The sequence below is a fragment of the Zeus faber genome (assembly GCF_960531495.2).
Source record: "Zeus faber genome assembly, chromosome: 18".
Lineage (NCBI taxonomy): Eukaryota > Metazoa > Chordata > Actinopteri > Zeiformes > Zeidae > Zeus > Zeus faber.
In genome coordinates this window covers 4,625,358-4,651,087 of record NC_137210.1, presented here as the reverse complement: position 1 = coordinate 4,651,087, position 25,730 = coordinate 4,625,358, and the positions used below count along the sequence as shown (strand labels likewise).

Sequence of the window (25,730 nt, the reverse complement as noted above, 5' to 3'; positions counted from 1 at the left end):
ATCATCATCATCATCATCATCATTATTATAATAATAATAATAATAATAATTATTATTATTATTATTATTATTATTATTATTATTATTATAACAAATTAATACAATAAAAAAAGGTGTGAGTATTCAAAGAAGACAATCAAAATCGTCAACAAATATGATTTGAAACTGTTCCGGTGTTTGTTTTGAATGGATTTTAAATCCACCCAGAACTAAGCTCCAGTGTCGTGTCGTCAGGCGCGGGCATCCAGAGCAGTGTTGCCAGGTTCCGCGGTTTACCTGCGGAATTGGGCGAGTTTCGAAGCCTTGCCGCGGATTTCGTTTTGTTGCCCGCTGGTTGGATCGATTTCTTTTGCGAACCAGGTATATGAATGATACCCATAAATAAAACAACAAATAGTTCGTCGAGAGCGGCAAAATGGCCAGAGCCGGCTCTCATGACGCCACGGCTTTTTGTCGGCGAAAAGGCGAGATTCGCGCGCACCGCAGTGGCGTCATGGAGCTGGCTTTCGTGGCGTCATGACGCGGGTTCCTCACAGAAACCCGTCAGAGGGGAGCGTCGCCCGCTGCTGCTGGTCACGCGGGGTGACCTTGGGGAGTGGTCACAGGTTGAACAACAGAAGTGACGTTGTTACGCAGGGGTCTGACTTGTGGTTACCATGATGCAACACATGTGACGTGTAGTGGGTGAAAAACGACGCGACCGATCCTACTCGTGGCATAATCCTTCACCTAGTTTTGTAAATTCGACATCGTTCGTTGTCCTTCGTTTCAAGGGGTTTACGCGCCATAATGGAGTACCTATCATGCAGCCTAAGAATCAATACAAATATAAAAAAACCTTGTTTTATTGATACATGTCTATAAATATGGAAGCGGCATGACCTGACAAAGAGACATTCCGGTTGTTTTTATTTAATCAAAAAATTAAACAATGAAAATAACACGAGGCTTCTAGAACTTCTTGTCTTGTTTTGAACATTACATGAACGTTGCTGTGCTTTAATATCCTTGAAATAAAATTACATTACCGGGAATATTACATTGTTGTCCAACCTAAACACAGGATTGGTTTCCATGTCTCTCCCATACGTTGATGAATCATAAACCACAACAAAATAACATTAATGGGAAAAAAACTGACTCATAATGACAATGTTAAATTATTACATAAGCAACTTAATTTTTATTAAGGGAAATTAAAATCATGTTTTATTTGTTATTTTATTATTATTATTATTATTAGTAGTAGTAGTAGTAATAATAATAATAATAATAATAATAATAATAATAATAATAATAGTAATAAAATCCTGATTAACCCTGATTTAATATCATTTAAAAGTTGTCCATAAAATAATGAAAAAATAAAATATTTTCCTAAATTGATTACATTATTATTATTACATTACCCAACATCTGTACACTTTCTGAGTGTATTTATTCAGCCAAGTTTATTTTCATATACAAGGAATTTGTCTTTGTGGTGCATTGTTGCACGGTGAATCGCCATAAAAAAAATTAAAAAAAAGGTTTAACGGTCTAAAAAAAAAAAAAAAGTAAAAAGATACAAAATCTTTTCCAGTCCTTTAATCTGTCAATCGTTCTGGGTTGAGAGTCTGGAGTCAGTGGTGAAAAAGTCAAGGATTGTTCACGAGACATCAATAATCCTACGGGGTTATCACGTAAAGGGTAAACAAACAAAAGTGCATATCTTATTAGATTTAAAAAAAAAAAGGGGGGGAAAAATGCAGGGTGTGTTTGGAAACAAGTCTGCTTGTCTGTCGTTGACGCGGTAGTCAGCTCCTTTATCATTCCTTATCCTTTACCGATGTTGAAGTATTCAATGCGTCAACATCAAGAGCAAAGTGAGGGACAAGAACATTTGAAACAGGTGCCGCTATCAACAGACCAAGACAGGAGTGACAGGGACTTACTGTTTCACTGTAAAAAATGTAAAATATGTATGAAATAACAATAAAATACTTGACATCATAGGTGTTCACAGTGGAGCTCAGGTGGGGCAGCACTTAGAAAGGCAGTGAGAGGCAAAGGTAAAAAGGTAGGCTACATACAAAGGATAAAAAAAAAAAAAACACTTGAGTGCGAGGCGATGACGTCACTTTTTCCACCAAATTTCGACGCGAGCATTCAAAAGGTTTTCATCTCAATTATCAGCGCTCGAAAGAGCGATAACATTAGACAGCGAGCAATCACTCAATAGGTTGGAAGGACTCCGGCTCGCGTTGAAAGTGACCACAAGAACAAAAACACCAAAAACATGCTTTGGGCATCCCAGTTTTGGCCGTCGAAGCACAAATGTCACTGGCGGCCACTTAAAACCTGATCGCACAACTCTGTAGGAATAGAAACGTAGCGAGTAACAAAATTGACTATAAAAGAAACACTGCGCGTCAGACGGCATGTACTACAAAATAAAAGCGTCAATTCCAACGCTGGCTTTGGCACTCCCCTCTCGGCGACATTGGACATGTTGTGAAGTCAGTAGACTATTTTCCAGTGCGTCGGCTTCTCGCATTCCTTCTCTGCGTCCCCGCAAAAGCGGTTGTATGTGGATTTGGGGTCGAAGCCCAGGATCTCCCTCTCTTCGTGGATTCGGAACGAGAACGTCGAGACGGACGTCCCAATGAAAAATCTGTAAAAATAAAATCAATACATTTTAAAAGATGTGACACAAATGATTATTCTGCGTAGAATTCCCATGTGTAATACCATGTCTGAGTTCTCAGAACTTGGTGACAAAACATCGAAATCATAACACAATCTTTTTTACAATGACATATCTACCCGATCTCTTATCATGCTCCTTGACGCTCGTCACGTGTAGGCGCCTGAAAGTCCAGATACAGTATATTCTGCATATTTCCTATTTTTTCATGGTACACTCGGTGCAGCACGTCCAGGAACAGTCACCAACATACTAATTATTTTGGCAAAAGTTAAACATCCACAGAAAAATCCTCAACCTCAAAAGTTTCATTTGAGCGGTTGCCATCTTCAGTTCTGCTCATAGATGCTAGCTGATAGCAGCGTTGTGAATCTGCTTCCATTAGTATTGGTTGCCATGTTGTTGCCAATACATGAATTTTGATCACTAACCCCACACCCACCCACCTGTGTCGTGGTGGTCGTGGTAAATCCAAATAGAACAAGTAAAAAAGTGCAAGTACGGGTACCCCCCACCCCCCGCACCACCTGACGTACTTAGCATGTGCACATATCCACTGGTCAATAATGGCGACACCACCATCTTTGAGGAGCTCCAGGTCCTCCCAGGTGGGCTCGAAGCGGACCATCTCTGGAAGCATTCTCTTCAGCTCCTCCAGCTCTGCAACACACACACACACACACACACACACACACACACACACACACACACACACACACACACACACACACACACACACACACACACACACACACACACACACACACACACACACACACACACACACACAGGCACGCACAGGTTCTCAACTTGTGGCTCTCGAAAAACTGGGCCAAGTCGATTTTGAGTTGACTTGGGGTCTACTCCTACAAAAATCGAAGTGTACTGAATTTCCAAAGCTGTGCTTTGATTTTGAAAAATGTTTTATTAAAGAAATTCTAATAGAAAAATAATCATAAATAAAGCTGCAGGCAGCAATACACAGGGTCCAGTTTAGTCATGTTAGATACGTATTACAGGCTCCAGAGGTTCCAGAATCTGAGCTCTGTGATTGTATGTGGAGACGTTTGGAGCGGACCGAGGGACTCTCTCCTACCGCGGATTCTTCCTTTAACCGCTCTCCTTTTGCAGGGATGGGGGCCGCGCCGGGCTCAGGTTGGGAGGGGTGCGAGTTCGAGTTCAAATTGGCGTTTTAGGAAGACCCTCCTCGTCAGCTCAGGGGGCCTCATCCCCGCTGCGTGCTGCCCGGCCAGAGAGCACTGCGGACGGGGAGAGAGCGGAGGAAGCACCAGCGCTCCTGCTGTACGATTGCCTGCTCGTGTCACATGTTTGAAGTGGCATATTTACGGAGGTTTACGTAGATGTAATCCAAGGAAAGAAGTCACCGCTATAATGACGTAATTACCGTCATTTTAGTGGTGACTTCTTTCCTTGGATTACATTTTTAATAAGTTAGGTTTCCATGAAATACAAAAACGTTGTGGTATTTCTGAGTAATCACCATAACAGCGCTTCTATTTTTCCGACGCCTTGGTGGGTCTTGAAGCCATCACTTACTTGCAAAGTCGAGTAGACTCGACTCAAGTGGTCACGAGTTTTTGTGGACTAATGTTTTTTCGTATTTTTTTATGAATCTGGCAAAGTAATGGGGACCAAAAAGATAAAATATCAATTGAAACAGATCCACTGACATCTACCAGGTAAGAAGGTACATGAATACACGTACCTGCCTAGTTTGTAATGTCTAACCACTACAGAGCCACTGAGTCTACACTGCACACTAGAGACGGTGCCAATGTACGTTCTGAGCCAGAATCTGCACATTTATAGTACACAGTATGATGACGTCATAAAGCCACTTACTGAAAATCTCATCTCGCTCCGTTTGTTTTTGAACGTTTGCATGTCGGTGAAGCAGGACCGTCCGGCTACTGTGGGTCAAATTTGCTCGGTTTTTCACTTATTTCTGCTCCGACATGTGGATGTCGATTTGGATGAAAGTTGAACCACGAGATGTTTTTGACGTACCAGTTCAAACGAGACGACAACCGCGTTCGTGGCTTTTGCCGTTCCGTTTCAAATAGTTTCAGCCTGAAAAATTCAGAGGAATTTTCCCAAGCAATTACAATAGGGCTGCGGACTGGACCCCTAATAATACACAACTTAACAAACACAATCATGACGTTCTTGTTAGCCAGGGCAAATGAAATCAAAGCTAATCTTGTTGGATGGTCACCCACTACACTCAAGCTTTCCACATCGACGCTAATGGTGCAGAAATGCATTGTGGTTAACCCCACTATTCATTTTGTGAAATCAATTAGAATGGTTCAAATTATGTTTGTGCCATGAACCCTCACTGAGATCCAGCATTCTTTGGTCTACTCATTTAAGTTGATCTAGTTTTGCCTTTAGCCTGTCAGCAACTCTGTCACTTCAGATGCGGCCACTCCCCTTTGCTCAACGTCACCTAGGTTTCCCCACTCTTCCCCTCACCTGCATCTCATCCCATCAGTCACCCAGTACTTATACTGGCCCACCTCCTCTGTTCTGTGCTAGATTGTCTTTGCTTGGGCTGAGCGCGCCGGCGTACCGTCTAGTGATCCCTCTAATACCTTGTTGACTCCCCGGTTTTTTGATCCTCTGCCTGTCTCACGGATTCTGATTCTCTGCCTGTCCCTTGCCTGACTTGTTTGCCCTCGCTGACAGATATCCTGGCTTTCCTGACCCTGGCCTGTTTGTTCTAATAAACCCCTGCTTTGTGAACTTTCACCTTCTCTCCTGCGTCGTGCTCTTGGGTTCACCTCTGGTCTGAGTCAGTGAGCCTAACAGTTTGGAGGTTTGTGACTAAATGACTAAGAACGATTGTGGATCCTGATATAAATATAAATACTGTGTGTGTGTGTGTGTGTGTGTGTGTGTGTGTGTGTGTGCTGGCGCTTCGGTAACGTTACCTTCCTCGTCTGCATCCGTGGCGACGAAGACCTTGCTGAGCTTGTGCTTTTTCATCAGGCTGTGAATTTTCTTGACCGCCCCTTTAAGGCTGGGCACGTCCTCTCTGTGACCCCAGATGAAGTCCTTCCTGCGGAGGTGGACGCCCAGGTACGGCCCCCCTTTGGCTGAGCCCAGCTTCACCTGTGAGTTGAAAATTATTATTATTATTTAGATGCGGTACTTCCAGACTAGTTTGATATTCTTGGGGCAGTTTTGAAACCCAAGTAATATTTCATGAATTTATGGACGGATTCTGTGATGGAAAATGACAAAGTGTTACCATGTAATTCGGGGGTTGTATGTATCTTTTCCATATTATCTGACTCGCTAGATGTGTCTCATTGGATGTGTGCGCGTGTGTGTGTGTGTGAAAGACCAATGCCGAGTGTTTACAACCTGGAATGCTAATGGGAGTTTACGACCTGCATCTAAATAACTTCATTTGTCTATGGAGCCACATTCCCACATTCCCACAATCGTTCTGAGATCCTATCTGTATGCAGGGGGATATCCTCCTTTCAGACTTTGTCCGGAGGTAATGGGGGGTTGGCCATTACCTACAGTTCAGATGAAGGTCAATAAGAATGATATGGCTCTCTGTTATTTCTTGTTAGAACGTCTTGTGGATGCGTGGGTACGTGGCGATGTTCTCTTGAGCTCAGTTACTCTTACTTGTATTCTCACCGAGATTGGAAGTTCATTTGTTAAAGAAGTAAAAGTGAATATCCGCCACAATTATTTTTCTGCTGCTTCTGTAACCTGTCGTCAAACGAGCAATAGACAACGTTTTTGCTTTTACTTACCATGATGAATTTAATGTTGATTCGATTGAAAATGATACATTTACGATCACAGGAATCATGTGCATCCTGTGCATCACAGGAAGTGCGTCAACCAGTGAACAGCCATTAGCGAAAATGGCGTCCAGTGGAGCAATCTACTCCAGGGAGATCATAAACGCTTGAATATAAAAATGTCTCATTGAAATCGGTTGATAAATGTACACGTTATAGTGCTTTTTATCCAGAAAAAAATGCAGCTCCCCCGTTTACTTGTATTTGTTCAGAGGCCAGTCTTGCCTGTTTCAATATGGCAGCAATTTACCTCTTCGGTGAACATGTCTCTTCTCTATTATTTCTAAAGTGGTGTTGATCATTTCCACGGAGCGCTCTGTGGAGAATGTAACACGACCGGGTGTCTTTGTGACGGCGACACAAATAATAATAATACCACTTGGAAATGCTACGGAGGGGAAGTTGAAAAGCTGTCTGTCTGCTTTCAAAGCCACATATAGTAATTATTTGGAAGTTTATGTATTGCAATAATCAGGAACAGAGCTAGTACAGCTGCTAATAAAATAAAAACAATTGAAAAAAAAAAAAAAACCCTCAGTATGGCCTTCAGGAAAAACCTAAAATAAAATAACGTAACACATGGACTCACCTTCATGCGAGTCCAGTCCTCGCTGTATGCGGTCTGATCGCTGTTATCGGTGGAGTTCAGGTACTCGGCCCGAAATTCATCTCCTATAAGCCGTAAGTGCTTTGCAAAAACCATGCTGCGCCGGGTCTGAAATCAAATATGACGAAGAGTTTGAGGAGTTTTGACGCCAGGAGGATGACGGATTTAAGAGGTCAGGCGGTAAACGGTGCGATGAATCAACATTTTCCAATACAAATGTTAATTATTTTCTTAATGTTGGAAATAATCAAGTTAAAGGTCATTCATTTTCTTCTCGCCAACACTGAATATATATATATATATATATAAAGTATTTGGGTATCGGTAACGAAAAGCAGCAGAAGATCCGGCCTCAACTCACATCCCAGTAGTCTTTCCCGGCGTAGTGATCGTGGAGGACGGTCTCTGCTCTGTCCAGCATAACAGAGCTGTCGGGAGGGGGAAAGGGATGAGACATTTTTTTTTTAAAGACAAGCATGCTTTCAAAAATAAATAAATAAAGCTATCAAAAACATGTTAAATAAAATGATTTAAAAAAAAGCTGTTTTGCTGTGGACTACTTGCAATTATATCACGGACCCCGTTGGGGGAACCCCCTGGTCTGGTGTAATGAAGGTTTAGTTGTTATCCCCTTATGGTCCCAGTGTGGTGAATGCTGTAATTGGTTGTTTATTGTAATGTTGTTTAATACACTGGTTACAAATCAAATCAATGGATGGAACAGAACAGGATTCAATTCAATTGAGCTATGTATATGAATTGAAATGAATTTGATATTGAATTAAACTGACATCGAAATAGCAGCTCTGCGGACTCACGTCGCTGTGACGTTGCTCCGGAGAACGGGAGCAAGGATAGAGGCGTGGCCTTGGGCCGACATGCACGTCACCTGCCGAACGCGCGTCTCCTCATAGCCCCAGAACCAGCCCCTGCGCAGGAAATGGGGAAAAAAAAGACAGCGTCTGGAATGCGTACTTCCTAAACTTAGCTTTTCAGTGAAGATGACCACAAAAATGACTCAAATCTCCATTTGGGTTGTTTAGACCTGCTTCAAATTGAATGTTCTCTCACCCATTCATTGATGTTCCCTTATCTTGGCATCAGTCAACATTAGTCAATGGTATTTCAACGGTAGCCGCCAATGAGCTTCACAGCTAAAGGTTTCTCGTGTAAAACCTGGCGAGATTTGTATTTTCTATTAAGTTTTTCTCCACCCAATGATGGATCTCAGCCTGGGGTCATTCAGCAAGGCTCCTAACCCTAACTAATGGTTGTTGAGCTCTTCCCCTTCGGGCAAATACATAGTTGTTGCAATGTCAGAGTACCCCGAGGGTTCTCCAAGTTAACCCTCGGTTAACCCTAAGCCTTTTTTTTAAGACCTTTTTAATACCACTTGAATGAAATCTAATGCCAACCTCACAGCCATACTGGCAAAGGTATGAAAGATATAATGGAAAATCAGTATGGATTTAAAGCCCTAGAAAATGATTATGTATCTGCCAGGAACTTGAATTTAATAAAACATTTTGCGGGGGCAGCGGCTCAGGAGGTTGAGCAGGTCGTCCAGTAATCGAAAGATTGCCAGTTCTGGTAGCGTGCTGATGTGTCCTTGAGCAAGACACTTAACCCCCTAACTGCTCCCAGGGTGCCACTATATGGCAGCCCACTGCTGCCATCTAGCTCCTAGATACCTGTTACTAGGATGGATAAAATGCAGAGAAATGCATTTTGTTGCCTCAGTAATTGTCCTCTGTGCAATGACAATTAGTTGAATCTAATCCAATTTTATTAAATCTAATAACATAAAATGAAACAAAACTACCAGCCCAAACCTTGGTGATTCATAATTTGCACCACTAGGGGAGAGTAGAGCATCACAAAAATTAATCTTGAATCAACAGTGCAACAACAACAATGAAACAGGCATAGTACATTAGGGGGGGGACCTTGGTGACCCCCCCCCCCATGTAGCGACACATAATCACACACAAATTCTATGTGCAATGATGGGGTCCTCCTGGATGTTACAGATCTTCACTTCTTTGTTGAGAGAGAAGCCCCTCTCCACTGTAGCCTGGCCATGAGAGAGAAGCTTTTGGAGGAAAGCTCTGGGTGGGGCTCGCTGATGAAACCAAGGAACACGTCCAGCCTCTCCTCCATGGGCTTGAAGGACAGAACTGCTCATTCCTCACCTGCAGGGACAGGAATTGTGAAAACTGCTGGATGAGCAGATCACCTCTAGAGTTCAGAATGAAAAAGTATGTCTATAGATTATATTATCAATAATCAAATAATATGTACTTGTATTTTGTTTGTGAGTAGCAAGCCTGAATGATTCCAGTGGCAGGACTTAATCATAAAAATAATGTCATTATAGATATGTACCTGCAGGCAGTAACACCTCCTTCCAATTGCTTGACTTGGAGAAGTTTTATGACTAGACACTTAATCTTGCCCTGGCACAAGTCTGGATCTGAATACATCATGGCTGGGTTCACACAAGTCATTTGTCTCACAGTCGGGTGATTCAAGGGGCACTTCAGCTGAAACTTCTTCACCATTCTGATGGACCCTCAATGCATTCCTGTCTGAACTGGAGGACTGAAAGCTCTCCTCCAAAAGAATGAGAGAAGCACACACACACACACACACACACACACACACACACGACTGCACCCTGATCATACATAATTCTTTCTACAATACCCTTATAACAGCTTCTGTTCCAATGCCAATGTCAACAGATCTTGGATGACTCCTAGACTGCTTGTCAGTGATAGGTGTCACAATTCTCCAAATTCACGATTTTATTGGACTTCCGGTTTTAAGGTCACGATTCGATTAAATTTTCGATTTAAACTTTTTTTTTCCCAGCACTGACGGCTATGCCATTGTTAGACTATCGAGTCTTTATTTGAAAAGAAATAACACTTGTTTCTCAATAAGTAGCATTTAATTGAATATTAAAAAATATAAATAATAATGAAAACATGAGAATATTCAAACAACACACCTAAACAGTTAAGAGCTTTGCAAAACTAGACTTGAATAATAAACAATAAGTTACTTATTACACTACTGTGGCAGACCAAGAAGCGTGGTCAAGCACCGGCTGCAGACGACAGCGCATCTCCCTTTCCCGTGACCGGGAGGGGAACGGCCGGGGCTCTACCGCACCCCCATTTCTTTCCTGCATGATCCCCCCGCCTGGGGGAGGGCGAATGTCTACCAGCAGGATCCTGTGGTGCCGGGGGACGCTCGCTCTCCTTCCCGTGCTGTCCCCTATCTGTCCCCCGTCCCCTCCGGGCAGAGCTGACGTGGGAAATCAGGGAGCTGGGCAGGGGTGCGGGCACTGTGGGCGGCCGAGCCACAACCGCCGGGACTGTCCCCAGATGGAACTTGGCCAAGTGGTCTGGGTCGCCGGCCTGCCGGACCCCTCCCCCGCCCGTGAAGGGGCCTACTAAGGACCGGTAAGGCTACAAGGGGGTAGACATCAGGCTTTGCTGGAATCGGGCTGTTCGCAGACAGTGGTCCAGCAACGCCTGGTTCAACCCGGGCTTTGGTGGAGGCGTCACAGATGGAGGTTTGTTGTGTACATGGGGATGTTCACATGTATCCAATGGTCCAGCACGAAAATTCGTTACACGGAGAAAAAGGATAGGGTACAGGCTACGGTTAGTTCCCACCTGTCATACTCCCTGATTTTGGGCACGGATTGGCCAGGGTTTGACGCGTTGATGAGAGAGGCTGGCGGAGTGCACGGCCGGTAGGGAGATGTGAGTGTTGTGTGGTGCGCGGTGACACAGAAGGGTCGTCGGCAGGCGCGACAGGTGCTGGGGCAGCGGAATCCCAATTGTGATCTCCCCCGGTCCCCTTGACCTTCCCTAACCTTCCCGATTTTCCGCTGGAGCAATCGCGAGACGACACCCTACACAGGGCCCTTGAGGGGGTAGTTAAAGTCGATGGCAAATTTATGTATCCAGACGCCGTGCTCGCTCACAATTTTTCGGTGATCAGGGACAGGTTATATCAAGTGAGCCGTGACACTCTTAACAGGAGAGGAGTTTTGTTGGTGCCGAAGAGCTGCCGGGAAATGCTCTTCCAGGTGGCTCACCATAACCCGATACGAAAAAACATGACAGCGGATAATGGCCCACTTCTATTGGCCGGGCATTTGGGCAGATGTGCGTAAATGGCGCGCTGCGTGTCCTGAGTGCCAGTTAGTTAACCCTCCGGCTATACCAATAGCGCTGTTCAGGCCCCTCCCCCCAGTCGAGGCCCCGTTCAAAAGACTCGGTATGGACCTCTTCGGCCTGTTAGTCCTAGTGGATTATGCAACACGGTACCCCGAGGCGGTGCCAATTGCACAGGATTAAGGCCAAAAGTTTGGCGCAGGCGCTGTTTCAGGTCTTCTCCCGAGTCTGGACTCCAAAGGAAATCCTGACCGACCAGGGCACTTCCTTAGGTTGCCTACACTTCGGGAACTTTACGAGTTATTGGGTGTCCATTCAATTCAGACCAGCATTAACCATCCCCCGACAAATGGTCTGGTGGAGCGCTTTAATAAAACGCTGAAAAACATGATTCGAAAGTTTTTTCACAACGATAATCGTAATTGGGACAAGTGGTTGGACCCCCTGTTGTTTGCGGTGCGGGAGGTTCCCCAGGCTTCCACGGGTTTTTCTCCCATTAAACCCCTCTTTGGCAGGAGACCCCAGCGGGCCAGACCAAATTAAAGAAAACTGGAAGGAAGACCCGAGCACCAGTAAGAACGAAATACAGTATGTTATGGACCTGAGAGCAAAGTTACACGCGCTGATTCGGCCGTGATCACGGGAGAATTTGCTCCGGGCTCAGGAACGTCAGCGCCTTTTATACGACCGAGGGGCTTGACTCAGACAATTTGCACCGGGAGACAAGGTGTGAGAGTTGCTTCCTACGTCCAGCTCTAAAGTGCCCGCGAAGTGCCAAGGGCCTTTTGTGCTGGCGAGGTCGATTATGAGGTCGAACGGTCTGACAGGCAGGGGGCGACACAGATTTATCACCTAAACCTCTTAACAGTGGTTCTTAAGCTGGGTTCGATTGAACCCCAGGGGTTTGTTGAGTCACTCTCAAGGGTTCGGCAGGGGTCAAGACACACAGCATAGCCCGGTTCACACGAGCAATGTCGGGCCGTTTTTGTCGACCGTCAAAAAATTGGCTGCCGACAATTTGGCAACACACAATTTTTCTTTGCCGTGTTAGATTACAAATATTTAGTTGCTTCGTAAAAATGTGTAACACAAAATAAATTCAGCCCACTCATATTATTCGTGACGTCACACTCCGCTTGGTCATCATTGGCTGCAGCTGATCACGCCACATTGCTTGGCTTTGATATCTGTGCTGCAGGGAACTTGGTGCGCTCAGTAGTCGACTTGTGGCTGTTGTGATTGTACGTCATTTGTGATTTTCTTTTAGCCTTTCAATCCCTTAATACTAACTATGTCGAGCAAAAAAAGAAAGTGGTTGGACGAATACGTACAACATGGATTCACGTGTATAAAGGAACGTGATGGGAGTCAGCGTCCTCAATGCATGATTTGCAATGCCAAGTTGAGCAATTCTAGTCTAGCACCAGCAAAACTAAAGGAACACTTCCTAAATCTGCATGGAGATGGGAAATACAAGAACACAACGCTCGCTGAATTCAAGGTGAAGAGAGCCAGATTCGATGAAAAGGCTACTCTGCCTGTTCTTGGCTTTGTACCTATCGACAAACCGATCCTCAAAAAAATTCTGAGTTCATTCTCATTTTGGCGTACATGGCCAATATTTTTGATGCTCTCAATCGACAGATGCAGGGCGGTGGAGTCAACATCATCGAAGCGCAAGAAAACCTGAAGGCGTTTAAAAAATAGCTACCTTTATGGACGAACAGAGAATGATAACTTAGCAAACTTTCCCCTGCTGGACGACTGTGTAAGCAAGATCAAAGACTTGTCTGGAATTGGAGACATTTCTGTACCTGGGGAGCTGAAGCAAGCAATTGCCATGTAGTTGGATGAGCTCGCAAAGTCTCTCGATGGATACTTCCCCACCAGAGAGTCATATCCAGCATGGGTGAGACAGCCGTTCACGTTTAGTGTTGCAACCGCAGATGTCAACGACGAATACCTCGACGAAATCATTGAACTTCAGCAGAAACAGCTTCAACAGCAACTCTTCAGAACAACAACGACCTCAACGTTTTGGTCTCACCAAATCGTACCAGACGCTCTCATTGCTAAGAAAGCTCTTGAGATAGTCTCACCGCTTGTTAGAACGTATCTTTGTAATCTCAATCCTTTTCGAGGATGGTAGACATGAAAAGTAAGAAAAGGAACAGACTTTGTTGCAAAAATGATATGAGAGCGACACTTGCCAAGGTGAAGCCGTGCATTTCTAAACTTGTATCTCAAAGGCAACAGCAAAAGTCACATTGATTTGCAGTAAATATTTATTGAGTTGTGTTTTTGTGTGAAATTCATGTTTTGTTGGTTTCGTTCTTTGAACACAGTGATTTTGTGTGCAACTGATGCATGATTCATTTTGTGCACTAATAAAATATATACCCATGTTTTGAAGAAATCAATTATTTTTACAATTACGAAGGGTTCGGTGAGTACACTGATGAAGCTTGCTTCAGTACTTCCAATAAGGTTAAGAACCACTGTCTTAAAAGAATAGAACGAGGGGGCGTTCGTGGCTCTGGTCACGCCGGTCATTGGGCAGGATGATTTGGGGCCGGAGGTTCAAAAAGCGGCCGATCAAACCGCAGCCCTGTTAAGTGACCATTTCTCTCTCCGTCCCAGAGGGCAGACGTGGCTGCACTTCAGCGTCGCTTCTCTGATGTTTTCTCCACCCTGCCAGGCCTCACGTCCCTCAAACACAAGATTGTGCAGGCGGAATTAGAGGCCATGCTGGACATGGGCGTGAACACGGTGTCACGGTTCGACGCCAACCCAATGCCCCGGATGAACTTCTCGACCGGTTAGGTACCGCTTGTTTTTGTCACAACACTGGATTTAACCAAGGACTACTGGCAGATTCCCTTGTCCAAGGAATCCAAGGAAAAATCGGCCTGCTCCACTCCATTCGGCTTGTACCACTTTCACTCACTTCCGTGTCCTGCGTCCGCATGTAGCATATGCCGCAGCCTACCTAGACGACGTAATCATTCACAGCGACACCTGGGAGCGACATATTCAGCATGTGGGCGCAGTGCTTGAGTCCCTGAAGCGGGATGGGCTCACCACCAACCCAAAGAAGTGTAACGCTACACACACACAAAACATTTTATACATTTGACACTTATTTATGATGCAACGGTATTTGTTTCATCCTACGAAAGACCTTTGTTACAGAAATGCAATACTTTGTAAATTAAATTGAATACTTTTAATGCCCTATTTTGAGAATATTAAATTCAATACTTTTTTAATACTTTTAAGACCGGCGGGTACAGTGCATATGCTTAAGGAGTTCAGTTGGACAACATCTGTGGGGCAATAACAATACCAATGGGGTGATATCATATAAACACATCAAAAAATGACTAAAAACGTATATATACAATTTTGTATTTAAGAGTATTTCTATACCTTGTAGAGAAATGTTGAGTATTATCATTGAAACTGTGATTTTCTAAAGTCTGCTTCATAGATGCATCTTGCATTTTGGAACTTTTGCTCTACCTGTAGTAGCCCTGCTTGTCTTTGGAGTACATCAACTTGTCAATGCAGGGGCGCTCGTCCACTTTCTCCTCCCATTCCCCATCGCTCCACCCCTCGGCATAGTTCTGCAGCACCAGCACTTGATCGATGAACGGGCCTCCGGACTCTGGAAAGCGAGAGGAATTCGGTGTTAACTGCGATCGGACGGCGACTTCAAACCTGACAAACTGACCTGAGTGACCGTTTGTTTGCACGGCTAGTTATCAGATCAGCGTGGAATGTGGGGGGAAACGCCAAACCCCCCAGAAAAACACCCCTAGCTATACTTATTTGTGAATTCCCACATACCCCGGATATCATATATAGTTGAGATACTAAAAAAAAAGTATTGTTTATTTTTCTTAAAATAATAATAATAATAATAATAATAATAATAATAATAATAATAATAATAATAATAATAATAATAAATCAACCAATCAATACAAAAAAAAATTATATATATATATATTTTTTTTTTGAAACAGTGTGATTTTCACAAACTGCAGTTGGGGGGGTGCTGGATTTTTGCTGTAATTTTTGCTCAATCACCTTCAGCTACTGTATGGTGAGCCGACTATTATTTAAAACAAATAGCCATTGCTATGTGAAAAAAGTTAGGAAGACGGGTTCAGCTCCTTATCAAAACACCTCAACAATACAAACGATATGATAACAACCCAAATCCCGTAATGCATTATTTCATATTCATCCCTTTATTGTCCTTATTGCAGTCAGGTAAAAGACAATAAAAACAGGTCGGACAACAACAACATCAAAGTGGTACGTTGTGTACATTAGGCTGTTGGTACTCCACCTGCCCACTATAGGGGATAGGCAGGTAATCAAAGTAGTCATGTGGGCTACACAGGGGAGTCACAGGTGAACAGCTTGGGGAAATAGGAACTGGGAAGCCACAAAGTTTTTCGACCGTGCACGTATGTGTGTCTGGGCTGCTTTTTTGTCATGCCGTAGCATTAGTATTTTTTGTTTTGTTTCACATTCACAAGCTTGTTTTTCATTTAATTTCATCATTCAGGCAGTGCACCCAACTTTCATAGGTGTTGATTTAATCTGTATATAAACAAAGTGCCAAAACCATAGTCCACGGCAGATCTCATTATTTGCACCAACATGTTGGAAATAACTTAATACTCCTTCAGGTGGATTTTTTTTGGTTGTTTGATTGCCACTACACTTTGTTGGAAATCTTTGCTTCAATAGATGGATCACGTTGATTTGTGACACAGGAGGACAGCACTATGTTCTATTGAGTCTGTTCCAGCTGATTCCACTTAATTGAACGCTGACAAGTGGGAGCCTGGGTTAAAGCAGACGTTGAAGAATCACGGTAGAATTATTTCACAGTTGTTAAACTGTGTGGAAGAGATTGGCCTCCTCACAAACAGGAAACAGGTAAATCCTTCGGCAGCTTTGTTAAATCAATGTCAAAATGAGCAACGTGGAAATGAGTGCACCTGTTTGAAGTGAAACGGAGAATGAACTTGGTAAAAGGCCGGTTCAACTCACGTTTAAGGCATTAGAAGCAAAAGTAATATCACATCAAAATTAAGGAATTCTAGGATAAAGAAACTCCACAAACAAACAAAGGAAGTCGAGCAACTGATGCTTTCAAACAAAAATGTGTCTGAGGTGCAGAACAAGTATGAAATGTTTTTGAAGTGTTTTTAGTGTGTGGGGGAAAAAAAAGAGTTACATGGGTTATTGATAGCACCAACCATGAATACCGAGGATGAAATGTCTAAACAAAAGGAATGGTTTGAAGCCAGAATTTACAGCAGCAGGCAGAACAAAAAACAACAAAAACAGACAGCTCAAAGATTCAAACCATCAGTTCAATCATTCTCCAATAGGAGCACGGCCCAAGGAAACTATTTTGCAAAGAGTTGGACCAAAGGCTCATGCTCTGAAACACATCACGACACACATCACACACGGAAACCGATTCAGTGTACTAGTTTAGTTTCATCTTTTCACCATCATGCAAAGGCAAACGCCATATTGTAACAGCTACCCTAGTGCAGCAGCAGTCTTCATTATCATTACCCCCAAGGGATATACCAACTTTTGATGGATGCCCTCTTGAATATACCGCATTCATCAGAGTGTTTGAGCATGGAGTGAAGGGAAAGGCTGCTAGCAGTGTAGGCTGCTTGTACTTTTTGGAGCAGTACACCAAATGTCAACCTAGGGAGCTGGATAAGTTCCCATGGCTGCAATGCCATGAGGGAACGGTAGTTATAGGACTGTATATATATATACATATACATATACAGAGATGAATATGCCATACATACAGAAGGACTGTTCATCTGTTTGCCGCAATATCATCGCCAAGCTGTGCCAGTTTGGCACCAAGAAAAGCTGCTGAGGACAACAGAGCAGAGTTCCCCAGCACAAGTGAGTGACACCAAAGTTCAAAGTTAAATGTGTTTTATTTGTCAAGTGTACAGTACAACACAAGGTCATTCGGTACAATGAAATTCTTGGGGCATGACAGGCAACAACTCTGTAGTGGGCATAAAAAGATAAAATAACAAGGCAAATATAAGGAGGAAATATATTTTTTTAAATAAAACAAGAGTCGAATATAAAAAAAGTAAGAGTCGATGTTACAAATATGGGCAAGCGGTGACAGAGTATGTAAGTAACATGAAAATAAGAAAAATAATCTTAAAACGGAAACTAAAATAATTGGAACATTGTAGCAGTTCCAACAGAAATAAATAGGTCAGTCTATTGCAGAAGATATAGATATAAATATAAAGTGAAGGAGTGCCGGTGGATATGTACATGTAGTTGTGGTGATGTACATTTAATTTACATAGGTGACTACAGATGTTGCAGGTTGAGAAGCCTGGTGGCCTGAGGGTAAAAACTGTTCGTGAGTCTGGTAGTCCGTGCCCAGATGCTCTGGTAACGTTAACCAGACGACAGCAGCGTGAACAGTCCGTTGCCTGGGTGGCTGTCGTCCTTTATGATTTTCCATGCTTTCCTACGGCATTGTGTGCGGTAGATGCCTTGCACGGAGGGGAGGTGGCAGCCAATGATGCACTCCGCTGTCTTCACCACCCTCTGGAGCGCCTTGCGATCAGCAGTGGAGCAGCTGCCGTACCAGGCGGTGATGCAGCCAGTGAGAATGCTCTCAATGGTGCATCGGTAGAAGCTGGTGAGAGACCGGGCGCTTTTGTGCAGTTTTTATTGTCACGTCCGATTGCCTGGACCAGGAGAGGTCATCACTGATGGACACACCGAGGAACTTGAAGCAGGAGACTCGTGTCGTCCGCAAACTTAAGGATAGTGTTGGTGCTGCGCGTGGCCACAGTCATGTGTGAACAGGGCGTACAGGAGGGGACTGAATACGCAGCCCTGCGGGGCTCCGGTGCTCAGGGTCAGTGCAGAGGAGGAGTAGTTTCCCATTCTCACCACCTGGGGTCTGCCTGTCAGGATGTCCAGGATCCAGTTACAGAGGGAGCTGTTAAGACCCAGGATCCTGAGCTTAGAAACAAGCTTAGCGGGCATAATAGTGTTGAATGCTGAGCTGTAATCTACAAACAGCATCCTCACGTATGTGTTGCTCTTGTCCAGGTGGGAGAGGGTGGTGTGCGCTGCCAGGGCGATGGCATCGTCCATAGATCTGTTCGGGCAATATGCAAATTGAAGGTGGTCCAGGGTGTCAGGAAGAAAGAGCAGATGTGGGTTCTGACTAGCCGCTAGAAGCACTTTGTGATGGTAGAGGTCAGTGCTACGGGGCGATAGTCATTCAGGCAGGTGATGGGTTGTTTCTTGGGTACCGGGACAATGGTTGTCTGTTTGAAGCAGGTGGGGACTGTAGACTGGATCAGGGAGAGGTTGAATATGCAGGTGAATACCTCCGCCAGCTGGTCAGCGCACGCTTTGAGGACATGGCCTGGAATGCCATCAGGCCCTGGAGACTTCCGAAAGTTTACTCTTATGAGAGCTCTCCTCAAGGCAGCCGTAGACAGGAACAGAGTGCAGTCATCCTGGTCCTCCGCTAGCCTTGCAGCTGGGATGGTGTTGCGTGCCTCAAACCGTTTAGAAGTTGTTGAGCTCGTCGGGAAGAGAGGAGGCTGGCTGGGTATCACTCCTGTGTCTCCCTTTGTAGTCTGTGATGGTGTGCAGTCCACACCACATACATCTGGTGTCGGAACTGTGGTAGTCCGACTCCAGCTTGTCCCTGTAGGCTCTTTTGGCATCTCTGATGGCTTTCCGAAGGTCATATCTGGACTTCCTCAAGGCCTTCAGGTCCCCAGAGCTATAGGCGGAGGGCCATGCTCTGAGCTTAGCGCAGACATCAACATTAACCCAGGGCTTCTGGTTGGGGAAAGTCCTGACCTTGACTCTCAGGACGACGTCATTAATGCACTTGGAGATGTAGGCTGAGACAGAGTCTGTGTATGCATCAATGTCCCCATCAGCTGCAATACAGAACATCTGCCAGTCCGTGGTTTCAAAACAGTCCTGGAGAGGGGCAGTGGATTCCTCACTCCAACGTTGGACTGTCCGACAAACCGGTTTTCCTTGCTTTAATCGTGGTCTGTAGGTTGGTAGGAGAAGAATGGAGGTGTGATCTGCCTTACCAAAGGCAGGGGGATGGAAGGGTTTATAGCTGTCCCATAGTTGTAGGAAAGTTGGGTAGGAAAGTTGATATGCTGGTGATATTTAGGCAAAACTTTCCTCATATTAGCCTATTGAAGTTGCCAACAACAATAGAAGCTGCCTCAGTATGAGCATTCTCCAGTCCATTAATTACTCCGTAAAGGTCCTCTAACGTGCACGTTTTATCCGCCTGCTGGGGTATGTAGACGGCCGTGAGTATAGCAATCTGAATTCCCAGGGGAGGTAGAAGGGACGGACTTTTATAGTTAAGAGCTCCAAGTCCGGAGAGCAGTGTTTTGAAAGTACTGATATATCCAAACCCCAGCAAGAGTTAACCATAATGCAGACCCCACCGCCTCTACGTTTACCTGACTCCGTGTTTCTGTCGTGCCGGTAGAAGGAAAATCCAGCCGGAATAACGGCAGCGACTGGCACCATAGCGTCCAGCCAGGTTCCTGTGAACGCCAGCACACAGCAGTTTGCGATGTCCCGCTGGAAGTTAATCCATGTGTGTAGTTCGTCCATTTTGTTGTCCAAGGATTGAACATTTGCCAGTAAAATTCTCAGTAGCGGCGGATTGCAGTATCTCGTCCAAGATCTGCATAGAATTCCGGAACGTTTGCCTCTTCTCTTCCTCCTCCGCCGGTGTATTGCTAAACACAGCGGCAGCAGAACAAAGGGATAGCAGCACGTACTCCGAAAAAGTCCGTATTAGGTGTTGAACAGACGTCCAGGAGTGCTTGTCGTTCATATTGTAAGAGCGACAGGGCACTGCGTGCAAAAATAAGAACAATACAAATAGTAATAAACACAAAACTACAAGTTGAATGCGGAGCCATTGCCAGTGGGTCCATACTACGGCACAGTATCAGTCAAAGTATGGAAGTACCATCCCGCACAACCTCTATTTGGATCAATGCTTGAAGTCCCTGCCTTCAGTGGCAGAAGCCACGGCCTTGGCGGTTGTATGCCAGTTGGGAGGATTTCAGTTGATGAAATGGATAAGCAACAGCAGGTCAGTGTTGGAATCCATTGATGTGGAAAAAAGCCAAGGACGTGAAAGAATTGGATTTCGACAGAGGCAGTCTACCTGTTAAGAGAACACAGAGACTACAGTGGTGTGCAGAAACCAAGGCCTTCAGGTTCAAAATGGCAGTCCAGGAAAGACCACTGTCTTGTTTATGGTAAGCACATTCTTCAATCCCATTGGATTTTTAGCACCCTTCACCTTACCTCCCAAGTTGATACTGCAAAAGGTTGTGCTACAGTTGGGATGATCGCATTCCCCACAACTGTGGGGTGGCTAGAGGACCTAAGAAGGCTCAGCACATTCAGTGTGTCGAGATACATCAAACCAAAAAGATTTTGGACAGCTCACAAGTGCCCAACAACATCAGTTCTGATGCTAGCAAGGATGGTTATGTCAAAGTTATGTGCCTGCGGCTGCAGAATGACAAGGAGAATATTCATCTAGCCTTTATTCTAGGAAAGGCACGAGTTGCTACATTAATGAATGTGACCGTTCAACAACAACAGTGCCAAAGTACATCACGAATGAAACAAAGTGCTTTCACAGCTTTGTGGCCAATAGGATCTCCGCTATAAGATTCTGTCACTGCCATCTCACAATGGAGGTAGCTTGATACAAAGCGGAACCCGGCCGGTAAGGCCTCCCACGGGGTGAATGAGTACCTCCTCACTTGCAGCGGATGGATCCATGGCACAGACTTTCTTCTCAAGAATGAAAGAGAACATTTTGGACTCTACTTCTATCAGCAGTGACGACTCAGTCAAAGGAGAGGCTATGGTGAAACAGTCATCATCAAAGATACAACAAACCAGCTGATGATGATGAAGCTGTTTCTCTTGATGGAAAAGGCTAAAGACCTTGGTTGCTTGGTTTCCAGAAAGATGTTACAGTTGTTGAATCAGAAGAGAAAATAAATACAAGCCTCTGTGTCCAGCAGTGGACTTGACATAACTCAACAAAAGAACAAAGCGGAAAAGGAGATGCAAAGATTCATATGCCGTTTCTCAATACCAAGTGCACAAAGTCTTGACTTGCGGACTTGGTAGTTCAGACTTGGCAAGTTCGACTTGGGAGTACAGACTCCCGGGGACGGGAGGACGCAAGACGGTCATTCTGCGAAATGCATTCTGGGATACTTGGCTGTCCCAAGCCCACACAAGTCATCACCGATGCATCCTCCATAAAATGGGCAAGCGAGTCCACATCCGGGCATTTGGACTGGACTTGGCTTGATGTGTACTTTGAATTGGAACAGTACTTGGGCTGCGACTGATGACGTTTCACAAGTCCACAAGAACACAAGTACAAACAAGAACGCAGATTGAGAAAGGGCCATAACCACATTGTTTGGTCAAACCTTGTCTCCTGACGATATTGACACCGCTGAACGTGCCGTCATTTGGTCCTGTCAACTGGACGAGTTCAGTGACTAAATAACTGCTTTGAAAAAGGGGACATCTGGAGTGAAGAAAACAGTCACATTTACAAACTTGATTCAGTGCTGTAAAAGGGGCTCTGAGAGTGGGAGAAGGGCGCAGCAATGCCTGGTGATATGAAACACCCAGTCATTCTTGCTAAAGATCAGCACATCTCCACTCTCATCTTATGCCACCTTCATGAGCAATTAGGACACTGCGGAAGAAATCGTCTGCTTTCCAGACGTCGTCAACAGTATTGGATTACCAGCGCAAATGCTGCGGCCAGAAAGATCCTTCCTGCGTCATTTGCAAACGTTACAGGGCAGAGCTGGGTTAACGCAAGATGGCAGATTTGCTGAAAGAAAGACTTCAACCTGACCTCCCACCATTCACAAATGTGGGCATTGACTATTTTAGCTCATTTGTGGTGAAGAGAGGCCACAGCCTCATCAAACGTTATGGAGTTATCTTCACCTGCATGGCCAGTGGGGCAGTGCATTTGGAAATGGCATATTCATTAGACACCAGTTCTTGCATCAATGAACTGCACAGATTAATTCCCAGAAGAGGCCAAGTATCACACATCAGATCAGACAACGGAACCAACTTTGCTGGAGCAGAACATGAATTGAGGGACATTATCTGCTCTGAATCACAGGAAACTTCAAAACTCATTACTTCAGTCTGGAGTTAAATGGAGCTTCAACATTCCTACTGCGTCACATCATGGGGGAGCGTGGGAAAGAATCATTTGCATGGTCAGGAATGTACCTCATCAGCAAAATGAGGACGATGAAGGATCGCAAACTCTGCGGTGCGAGGTGGAAGCCATATTGAATGACCATCCCATCACAAGGATCTCAGATGATCCTAATGACCTTGAAGCCCTGACTCCAAATCACATCCTCTTGTTGAAGGGCAAACCTACTCTACGTCCTGGGCTTTTCGAGAAAAGTGACTCGTACACCAAACGATGACGGATGCAACTTCAATTCCCGTCAGATCTCTTTTGGCACAGACGGATTTACCACTGTTACAGGAACGACAACACTTTCATGACACATGAGGACTTGTGCGGTCTGTTAAAGTCCAGAGCAGATGCAGCATACTCTCATTCTCAAAGATCGGTCTTCGTCAGGAAGCTGAATAAAAACTGATGTAAAACCCAAATCCCAACCTTGGGGTTACCTCTAACCCAATGGAGACATACATGAACATTATGTACTGAAAACACACACTTGCACTAGGACTTTTCATTGGCTCCATTATTTGTATGATGTTGAATTGTTATGTTATTTCACAGTAACAATTCGGGGCCGGTGTGTTTGGCAGTTTGATGAACGAAGCACTTTAAGAACGAAGAAAAGAAAAGCAAAGGTTACTCGGCTTGACGAGGCCGTAAATAACTCGATGTCTCACCAGCGATGAATTCTTCATATTCCATGACTGGCACGTTGGCCTGCAGGCTGGTGAGGCTGAAGAACTCTCCCCAGGGGATGCGCACCTGGTGGATGTCCGGGCTCTGCCAGTGGTAGAGGCGTCCCCAGGGGGGCAGCACCAGGACCCAGTCATCGCCGTCCTTCCTCAGATTCTTGGCCAGGGACGCCATGCGGATGTAGACATCCCTCCGCAGGTTGAAACCCTCCGGGGGGTTCACATCGTACAACAGATACCTGGGTACGCGGAAAAGTTACTTCACTGTGTAAACTGTTGAGCCGCCACCTTCGTTACATAACAATGATCGGGAGTGACAAGAGGAAAAGGAATGATCCTGGGGGGATATTTGTCTTGTGAATTTGACCTATCCTGTTGCTATTTAGGAGCCAGGGTTGATTCTGGGGTTACAAAATGAAATTTAAGGACAGATACAATCCATTTTCCATGTGATCTTGATTAATTAAAATATTATAATAATTATTATAATAGTCTCATTGTCTATTATTTATATTTGTATATCTATTATATTTTGGTATTTTATATACGTATATATAATTTTATTGCCATCTATTATTATAGGTGTATATTTCCAAGCATGCTGGATGAAATGTACATTTCCTTGGCATAATCTGTTGTAAAAGCGATTCTATAAGTGTTTTATTACGTTGCGATTTGGATAACAAAACCAGGGGGAATATCACGGGTTTTCAATTATATAAAATGGCATAAAATGAACAAAAGGGACAATTGTTAATTGCAATTATTCACATGGCAATTACCACAATTTCAACCACCAATTCTGTTACCTTGCCACACAGATTGTTGTCTCAGAACATACAGCATTCACTATTTAATGAATGCTCTATCCGTCAGTGAAGAAGACCAATACAAATGGGTAGGATCAAGACCTTATGGAGATCTATTGTATTCAATTCAATAAAATAAAAATAAATAAATAAATAAATGTATTAATTCATTTATTAATCAATCAACCAAAAAATAGAAATCTGAAAAAATGTTGTACAAATAGAATAGAAATTAGATTGAATAGTCTACCTTTTAGACATTTAACTGTGGCATTCAGCTTCCTGCTGTGCCTAGTGCACTGAACATTACTTTTTTTTTTTGTTATCGATTGCAGATGGAGTGCACTTTGAGCTCATCATCCTGTCTCATCGTGCTGAAATGTCAAAGTGGACTCTGTGTAAACACTACATTCCGCCAGCTCGGTTAGCAACTTACCGAATGTCCCGGGCTGCAGCGACCGGTGCTGTGGCCGTGTGGCCGGCACTAAACATGTCATTGGTCCTCACGCCAGCTACAGCCACACAAACTATGAACGCAGAGAGAGCGTATTTGAAGGAAGGCTGCGTTGAAAACGTCAATAACGGGGGGGTGAGCGGCGGTCTGCGCGCCATGTTTCCTCGTCCCAGACGCGCCACTTCCGTGGGAGTGGCGCGTCTACGGTTGCCTAACAACGGCTCCGCAAGTCGGCGTTACGTGCCTGTTGCGGCGTTCCTCGGAAACTCGGAATTCTGAAATTCCGAGTCGGTGGTCCCCACGTCTCCTTCCGAAGAGGCCGTCCATTGATCATGTTGGGGGGGCGTGAACTTCCATGTTTGTTTGGCTTATTCATCTTCAAGCTACAAAACGCATGTTAACGTAACGTAAAAAAAAAACAAAACATGCGGTGCTTAACGGTTCACCGTGAAGGCCATGCGGCTCCTGCGTCGGACCTGTTGTCTCGCTTCACTTGTTCCGACGAGAGCTGCCCCGAAACTCCGAGCTGGATTTCTACTCGAAATGGGTGGGAACGCAGCATCAGTCCTCCTGCCTCGTGTCCCTGCGCTGATGGGACGTCACGACGCAGCCGACGTGATCTGACGCGTGCACGAGGGCAATGCCAGAGCCATCCGGATCACGTCACTGCTGGAATTTGCTGACTTTTAAACGAAGGCTGTGTTCATAAGACGAGCACCTAATTATTCGTCTTGAATAACCATGCAGGTGACGACACCGGGGAGGATGGAATTTCGCCCAAACAAGGAGCCTGGACGCCGTACACACTGTGACCCGGGGCGCTGCTCACTTGCAGGTCCCTCTTACGCCAAAGGCCGAACTCCACATAAAGTGCGCCAGTGAATACCCCCACTCGTGAATTTTGAAGCTTTTTCCTGCCTTAGAAAAAAAAACAGCACAAACTTTCAATTCCTTCCTTTGACAATATATCAACAAAGTCAACTTTGTTTAAAACGCAACATCTGTCATTCAAATGGGAGCGTCATTACACATAAAAGCTATGCGACTGAGTAAGCCTTGTGAAACAAAAG

At 44.6% G+C, this 25,730-nt stretch overlaps 1 protein-coding gene across 1 annotated transcript; it reads right to left on the bottom strand.

The window, feature by feature from the left end:
• Positions 1-911: 911 nt before the first annotated feature.
• On the bottom strand, positions 912-24,818 carry pofut2 (protein O-fucosyltransferase 2; the record flags this gene model as incomplete). Its single annotated transcript, XM_080019517.1, has 9 exons — positions 912-2,653; positions 3,223-3,346; positions 5,641-5,821; positions 7,124-7,249; positions 7,503-7,569; positions 7,960-8,070; positions 14,857-15,001; positions 23,383-23,636; positions 24,643-24,818. 9 exons carry the CDS (start codon positions 24,816-24,818, stop codon positions 2,500-2,502), a joined length of 1,338 nt encoding a protein of 445 aa, XP_079875643.1. The 3' UTR covers positions 912-2,499.
• Between the last annotated feature and the right edge of the window lie 912 nt (positions 24,819-25,730).